This window comes from Sminthopsis crassicaudata, chromosome 2 (assembly GCF_048593235.1).
Source record: "Sminthopsis crassicaudata isolate SCR6 chromosome 2, ASM4859323v1, whole genome shotgun sequence".
NCBI classification, from domain to species: domain Eukaryota; kingdom Metazoa; phylum Chordata; class Mammalia; order Dasyuromorphia; family Dasyuridae; genus Sminthopsis; species Sminthopsis crassicaudata.
The window spans coordinates 647,882,213-647,890,945 of NC_133618.1; the positions used below are offsets into that span (position 1 = coordinate 647,882,213).

An 8,733-nucleotide genomic window follows, 5' to 3' on the forward strand; every position below is an offset into this window, starting at 1 on the left:
TTAGTTGAATTTGGCTCAGTCTTTTTATTTTCCTAATCCATAATACCATGGGAAACTCACCAAGAAGTTCCAATTTGATCCAATTGCTCATTATATCAGTGATACTGATGTGCTTCCAAATACATCATATGGAAGAAGTGGAAGGAGCCCTAGAGACCAATGAGTGAAATTTTACTTACTTTCTAATAAAGAGCCAAGTATAAGTAGACCATATTTTAAGAAAATACCAAAACCCAAGAGAACATGGCAGGGAAATTTAAAAGAATTTTTAAAAAAAGGATTTCTTTAGGTTCATGCTTCTGCATTTAAGTCTGTATCTATAGATTGTCAGCTATCTTTAAAAGATTTTTTTTTTAAAAAGCCTCAAGTATTAAAGTTATTTTTTAAAAGATTGACATGCCTCTAAACAAGAAGGTATTTTATATCTTTAAATAAATTACTTTAATTTAGCTTTAATAAGCTTAAAACTGCAGTAAGATTTTGGGGTACCTTATACAATATTCTGAAAATAGTGAATTTGGGCTTTTATCCTTTGCCTCACAACTTTTCCATAAACATAACTTTTGTTTTAATGCATCTGCACCAGTGCTAATTTAGGGCTCAGTCTAATTGAAAAAGACAGGTAAGTTGGGCTCAGTTTTTCTCTCTTACCTTAGTTTTTCTCTAGGGAGAGCCCAGGTAAAAAGCCGTTGGCCAGAAACATACAAGTGATGAACTACCAAGAAGCAACTAAGAAGACTCTGGGGACAGTGGAGAAACTGATTGGTTAATGCAGCTCAGGCCTGTTGCTGCCTTGGGCAAGAGGTTTTGTCCCTGGATTAAAAATATATTGGAAAGTCCCTAACTAGGATGTTGGGAGACACATCCAATAATCCATGCCAGTTTGGAGATAGAATTATAATCGAGTGGAACTAGATATCCAATGTCATAATCCAAATGGAAAAACAATACTCTCCTGGAATATGGGAATGAGGGGGAGGCAGAAAGAAACAAAGAGGGAGAGAGGAGAAAAGAAAAGGAGAGAAAGAAAGAGACAGGTGGGGAAGGCAGAGAGAGAGAGAGGGCAGAGTTAGTAGGGAGGGAGACAAGACAGAAACAGACACATACACACAAACAGACATAGAAAGACAGACAGACAGAAAGAGATAGAGACACAGAAAGAGAGACAGAGACAGAGGGAGACAGGGAGAAACACAAATTAACAAAGAGATACAGAGTCATAGAGACAAAGGGGCAGAGAAAGGCAAAGACTATGAGTGAACATGCACACAAAAACTGGCTTGGGTTTTGGTTAATACACATCTCCTGAACCAAAGTTATTTACATCCCTCGGCCTTGAGATGTCCTGGAAGTGGTAGATCTCCCTAAAGTTTAATTCTCAGAGAGCACAAGGGTCAGTCAAGCTTTATGATCCACATGAGGCTTTCTATGTAACCCTAATCACACTTCCTCCTTCTCTGCCTTGCCCTGGCCCCAGAAACACATCAGCACTGAGAGATACTTTGTTCTAGTATCTTCTCTGGCTGTAGCTTCCATGGCTTTACGGGAGACAGTGTGAATTCACTACAAGGGTAAATAAAGGCTGTTCAGCACAGTAGGAAAAATGCTGCCTATGGAGTCATTTAGTTTTAAGCCTAGGTTCTACCACTTGCTCTCTTCATGACCTTGGGCAAGTCATTCTGGGTCTCAGTTTCCTCACCTGTAGAAGGAGAAGTCTGAATGAGATTAATCTAACATCCCTTCCATTTAATTATGATCCTGGGTCTAGCAAGGATGGGAAGGGAGCCATCCATTGCACTTTATTGCACTTTCCTATTTATACCCAATTATTTCCAAGCTTCAGAAAGAGAGTATTTGATGTTCCATTTTAGGAACTTCTAGTTCAGATCTTGGGGTTCTTTAAATGTGAGCAGATCATCTGTGTGGTAATAACCCATTCTCTATGGCTTAGTTGCAAAATCCAAAGTTTGGGAGGCTCTATTATTCCTCTCTTAGGAATATTCATTCCTTAGAGAGGCTCTAATTAGCCTCAGGTCCCTAAGGTCTCTTTAATCTAATCTCCAAGCATCTCAATGTCTCTGGGGGTTAAGGGTAGAAAGGTTTTAGTCTAACTCCCTTTCCCAATAAAAGAGGGTGCACAGAGGTAAAAAGTCTGCACCTTTGTTGGGATGGGGATGGGGGGGAGAGTGTGTGGAAAAAAAGAGGCCTATATTCCTTCTCCATCTCTTCAGTTCTCTACTTCCTAGACTGTATCCTGTAACTTATCATAATGTAAACAAGAGAAATAACATCTCCCTGAAAAAACCTGATTCCCTAATGGGGGACGAGGCTCACATATATACTGCCAAGTAAAACATCACAGTCTCTGACCCTATCTTACTTTTGAAGCAAGATACATTCTGTTTTGATCATTGCAACCTTATCTGACCAGGAAACTGAGGGAATCTTTTTTGAGCTAGCAAAGCTGGGAGGGAAAAGCAAATAAATATCTGTATTCTATATAGTGAAGGGATTTGTGTGGATGAGAATGGGATTTACAGTTGTGTGTATGTATACGTATACATGAACAAGTATGTGTGTGAGAGAGACAGAGACAGAGACTGAGACAGAGATTTTTTTAACCTTGAAAAATAAAAACAGATCAAAGTTAATGGCCACGTGATTTGGAGAGGAGATGACAGTTCAGGAAAGATGAGGATACAGAGCTAAGCAATCTGAAGCCAGCAGGATTTGCTCTTTCAGAGGAAGCAACCCATCCTGTGGAGGCAAATTCCTCAAATCCTAGGCACCAGAGATACATCTAGAGGGGCAGAGAGGAAGCTCTTCAGGGAGGACATCATCAATCAGTCTCCCAGAAGAACAATTTCTCCTATTGCTACTGACAGTATTGAGAATACACATCAAACCTCTGTGAATACAAAGTTGCCCACTCAGGGTCACAAGAGAGCTTTAAAAACATCCTCATTTACTCCTCTGCCAAAATTCTCAGCCCCTGCTTCCTCCCGCTGGCAGTCAAAAACCAAACCCTAGCAAGCATGATCCCTGTTTCTTTTGCCTATGGGTCAGGATGACCCTAAGCCCCAATTCACCGGGCAAGAGTCCCCTGGGATTTGGAAAAAGATTTTGCTTTCCTCAGCTCTGCAGGGAGGAGGTTCCACGATACACATTCATCGAAATCAAAGGAGGGAGGGAAAGATAGAATCTAAGTATCTCTTTTCTTGTTCACCTAGTGGGGGTGCGACTGGGTAGAGAAGCTAAGAGGAAAAACAAAGTTCATAGATGAATAAAGTTTCCAAGCCCATGAGAGAAAGCTGAGCTTTTCTAACACACAACATTTTAGGGTGAAGACAGGCTGTCATTGGGAAAAGGTTATGAGGAAAATCTTAAAATACTTATTTCTTTCCCTTCTTATTCCCCTTTGGCAAGCAGAGATCTTACCTCTCATCAGCTCTAAAAGCAATTTCTCTTCCTAAGAACACAGGACTCCACCCGATGTGGGGGATCTGTCTTCGAACTTCCCTCCCCTTAAGCCCTCACACAGCTGGGCTATTTGTTAATATTAAGAAGCCAGTCTGAATCAACATTAAAGGTGATGGGTATCTTTGATTAGACAGAGGGCTGTAAAACAACGTGACAAAAGTCTCACTCCCTCACCAATAAGGACACTGGGATGTTGAGAACAGAGAAAGATGGAAAAACAACCAAAAGGTCTTTGAAAAGGAGAGAATACTTAAAGGACCATCACAAAAAGTGAGCCCTTCTTCTCCACTGAGATGAAAACAGAAGGCAGTAAGATTCTGCTTGGAACACTTGGGCTTGAGGTCACCCCAGCAAAAAGAAATTCTTCTTAGTGAAGGGGTTATTACATACTATAATGGATGAACAAAAGAGGTTTGATAGATTGGAACATTTCTCAAAGTTATCTTCCCTAAAGCAAATGATTCTACAATTGGTAAACCAAGGCAAGAAGACACATAACTGAGGTTCAAGTTTAGTGCTGTCTAGAATTAGCATACCATAGTTAACACTTAAGGAAGACCATTTAATAACAAATTTTCCAGGGTCCTCCTGAATTAAGCAGGAGTCATTAAGATCATTTCTGGATTTCTACAACTTAATATTGTCAACTTTCTCAACCTAGCTGAGGACACAGATCCTTTCTCTTCAGGTGAAGCTTTAATATTCGGATATTAAGAACCAAGAAAGTTGTGATACTAAAAGATTAAAATGAGCAAGTGTGGTATTTCAGATGAAAAGAAGTTAAAGCTACACCTAAATGCCTACAATTTGGCTCAATGAAAATTTTCTGAGAAATACATGTAAAGGCACTTTCAGGTACTTTTAGGCAGTTCCCCCCTCCCCAAGCAAAAATCATATTAAAACAAACAGCAGGGAGCCCCCCCCCAACATCCTCTGCTAAGACTTGCCATGGGAAATAAATGTCTATTTGACAAATGAGTTTACTGACCTAGAAAAAAAAAAAAAAAGGAAATGACAGTTAAAGAGAATGACAATTTCAAAGAGTAAATCTGATTCATAAAAATACAAACAATTTCAATATGTCAAGTATGTTCACTTGTATTTAAACTTACCTGGGCCAAGAAGAAAATTTACTTTCAAATTAACTCATGGGGAGGGAAAAAAGCCTAGTAGAGTGGGAAGGACAGAAAATTCAGCTATGATAAAAAGTATTTGCAGGCAATACAGTAATCTTGAAATACACATTATGTTTTCTAATGCCGACTAAGGAAAATGATACAATTTTCAAACAAGCATCAGACATTTGATAGAGCTTCAAGGTAGGACAGAATTTTCTTATTATATAAATTAAAACCTGACATTCTGCATTTTTTCTTCGTCCCTCCCCACTCCCCAGTTCCGCAGGTCCTTTCAACTTTAGGTGCAAACTGCTTCTAAGAAATAAAGGATCCAATCAATTACCTATTAAAATAGGAAACATAATTGAGTAGATCTTTTCTAGCAACTAAACTGTGATATTTCTAGTCATCTATGAAATACTACCAGCTAGGACAGAAAATGAGAAAGCCTAACCAACACGTTCCCCCCCACCCTACCCACCCACCCCCGCCCTTGATCAACAAACACTATGGTGTTTTGATTTTTTTCCCCAGAAAGGGACTTTCTGCCCTCCCCCACCAAAAAAAAAAAAAAAAAAAAAAAAAAAAATCCCCATTCTCGGATGTCTCCAGAGGGGACTGAGAAAAGTTCCCTGGGGAAAGGGGGGGGAGACACTCAACACTACAATTCTGATTTATTCGCGTGAACATCAGAAAAACACGTTAGCAAAACATGTCCATATGGAGATAAGAGAAAATACAATGATTTTCTGTTTGCATTGGAAACCCAACAGCTGTGGAAAACCTCGTCAATGTTACAAGCCAATAACTTTTCATCTTTCAGTCTTTTTCGTTTATTAATCTAAACAAAATTTACTTCGCTGATATTAAAACCATTGGGGGGGGGGAGAAAAATCATCTTTCACAACCTTAAAATAGAAACACACTTTAATATCCATCTGCTCCACGCCATAAATTTACGGGCAAGCGAATACACATCTGTTCTAACTTAGTTTCGAAGCTGAAATAGTAGAGCGAAATATCAGCATTATTAGCATCTTGTTTATCTTTTTCTTTCCCATCCTTCTCCCAGCCCCCACATCCCACATCTGGGGGCTCCTGGACCAGACAAAACTAACTTGCCCGACAGAACTGAGCTCGACTCACCTTCACAAAGAAGGAGCAGCCCCGCGAGCCCCCAGCGAAGAGACATCGTTTTCGCCCGCCAGTAAATCCGAGAGCGGAGCGAACTAGCAAGAGAACCGGGCACGCGTGCGTCCCGCGGGCGCAGGCGGGCAAGGCGCTGGCTCTGAGAGTCCGTCCTCCGAGAGGTGCCGCTGGCCGCCTGCGGGTCTCCGCGTTGGGTGGCTGGCTGACTTGCAGCAGCTGCGGCTGCTGCTGCTGCTGCTGCTGCTGCTGCTGCTGCTGCTGCTGCTGCTGCTGCTGCTGCTGCAGGGTCTGCCTGGGCAGTCTCAGCCCGGTTGCCCCATAGTCTGGGAAGAATGCGGATCTGCTGGGAGGTGCGCTCTCTCTTCTGTTCTCTGGGAACTGTGGCGATACGACCAGGAGGAGGAGAGAGGGAGAGAGAGAGCGCGAGAGGGAGGGGAGAGAAAATAGGAGAGGGAGGGGTGGGGAGGGAGAAGTGGGGATGCAGGCGGACACACACACACACAGAGATACACACACACACACACACACGGATACGCGCACGGACACAGACACACGGCAGAGGGAGAAGGGTGTGAACCTGCAGCCCAGAGGCCCTTAAACAGAGCTGCCTGTAGCCCCTGACCTGGGTGTGCTGCTCTCTAGGTCTTTTACTTCTGATGGGGAGGGCTCCTCATATCCCCCCACCCTACGTGTTCTGTCTGACCCTTCTATTATATTTCCCCTAAGGGCTCGCTCCCGCGGGGCCGTGGTCCGAGCTCCGGGGAAGGCCCCTCCCGCCCAGCCTAGCTCTCAAAGCGGCGCTAGCTGCGCAACTTTCCAGAAGCGAAAAGAGAGAAGAGTGGGAGATGGCGATAGGGAAAAGGATGCTGCTGCCTTCTCTCCCAAAGGCTGCGCTCGTGGAAGGGGCTGTCTGGGGGTCTGGGTAAGGAGGGCTGGGTTGGGTTTGAGCATTGAGAGGAGCCGGGAGCGCTCTGCAGAGAAGCGATCCCGGCTCGGGGCGGGGCGGGGGTTCGGGCAGCTCAGCTTGGCTTGCACTTCTTCCTAAGGAGGGGGGCGGGGTACTGAGGCGCGGAGCGCCGCTACTAGGACCCGTGGACCAGCTGCTGCAAAGAGACAGATGCTGGAAGGGCAGTCTCCAGGCGCATCACCACCTGGGTGCGGCGCGGTGCGATCCAGATAAGTGGAGGATTGACACAAAAATGGAACTGGGCGGCTCTTTCTGGAAATGGAGATGTGAGGCCCCGAGGGAAGGCTGAAGGTGCGGTTCTTGGCTCCTGGGTTGTAGGGAAAGGGACTCCATAGATTCCTTAAAGTATTGAGTGGAAAGGTTAGGGGATGGGTAGAGAAGCACGACCTGCACTCCTTTCTTGTCTGAATCACCTTGGGCAAGCTATCCACCTTTCCGGGCCTTAATTTACTTACCTGTAATATGAAAGAGTTGGATTCGATGAAGTTAACGGCCTTTCCACTTACAAATTGTGTGATCCTAAAATGGGACACTTCTCACTGTCATTGGGTGAAGGGATGGGAATGTGCACTCTCACAGAATAAGTAGACTTCCAGGGTGATAAAAGGGAAAAATGCGGGAGGTTTATCTTGAATGACAAACCCACATAAACTTAATTTTGCCTTTCTCTCAAAAAAAAAAAAAAAAAGAAAAAGAAAAAGAAAAAGAAAAGAAACAAAGAAAGAAAGAGAAAAAAGAAAACAAAAAACCCAACCTCCTTGACACAAGAAATTGAAAATCTCTGGGAATTTAGTAGTGTAGATACTTCTTGTCTTCAATTTTCAGTAGGGTCTTCATGAACTTCTGTGGCCCCTCCTCAGTTCATTGCCTAGTGGGTACCATCATTTTATTGATGAGATAGTCTGAACTGAACTGGTCTTCACACTAAAGGCCTACAGTCTGAAGTTCTGACTCTTCCTACCTTCAAAACTTCCTCACTTAGTAGAATCTTCCAAAGTTTAGCAAATCCTTCAAATACCTAGGGCCCATCTCCTGTAAGGCACCAAAAGGCTCTAGGAAGAACACATTACATTAATGCTGAATAACCAAAAAAGCAGACAGTGGGAGATGGGCCCAAATTCAATCTTTGGGTATGGGTAGGTATATCACAGTGAGTCCTTCTAATTGTTTCTTGCTTGGCAATGAAAAAAAAAAAAAAAGAAAAGAAAAGAAAAAGGTACTTTTTAAGTTAAGGGAACCAGAGGCTGTCAGGGAAAACAATTCATTTCTAGATGCTTTCCCCCTCTAGGCTCTAGGAAATGCCACTTAAACTTTCCCACCTCTAAAGTAGGTTCTAGGAAATACCACTTAAAATTATTATGAGTTTTCAGAAGGCTCAGCAGTATGCTAAGAACTCCTCCCCAAATTGCAGCAGCCTCTTCCAATAGAAACAGGTTTTGGAAATCCCAGGCTCAGTCCTGTAGATCAAATCCAAAAGGAAAGGGGCCTTTGTTCTTCAGGGTGGCAGGAAGACTGAAGCCTCTGGCTGAGGATGGAGGAAATCTGAGGGATCCAGAATCTTCGATGTGATTAGAAGGAATCTGTCCTACAGTAGGGATTCCAATTCCCTAGCCCTCCCTCACTGAGATGGAGTCAGAACTAAATAAGCAATTGCAAATCACCCTGCAGATAGGAAGTCAAAGTGAAATCAGCCTGCACTGTGAGGAGAACCAGCCAGCAGGATGGATGAGAAAATGCTTCAAGGCTTTGGCATATACACAAATTGGCTCTGACCCAGTATGTTCTACCCAATAATGGCAAAACACTCAGTCATAAGGTAGGGCAAGGACCAGCTTTCAGAGCAGCTATATGGTCTCTCTGGGTGGTTCAGTTTGGAAGGCAATAAGGACATGCACCCTAGGAGCTGACCTAGGTTAGGGAAGTTCTGAAAGCAGAAACTACTGCTTGTACCTCAGACATTGTTTAGTGAGTCTGGGATATTATTTTTTCCACCTCTTCTCCCCTATAGAAGTATCCAGT

The 8,733-nt window shown here is 43.3% G+C and overlaps 1 protein-coding gene across 2 annotated transcripts in view; it reads right to left on the reverse strand.

The window, feature by feature from the left end:
• Positions 1-6,212, reverse strand: part of RET (ret proto-oncogene) — a 155,215-nt gene extending 149,003 nt beyond the window's left edge. Inside the window, exon 1 of one of the 2 annotated variants that reach the window (XM_074296688.1) lies at positions 5,745-6,212. In XM_074296688.1, the coding sequence (XP_074152789.1) occupies positions 5,745-5,790 (46 nt within the window). In that variant the 5' untranslated portion in view covers positions 5,791-6,212. The remainder of the gene's footprint in view (positions 1-5,744) is intronic. The other variant, XM_074296689.1, reaches the window with a different exon arrangement.
• Positions 6,213-8,733: the final 2,521 nt, after the last annotated feature.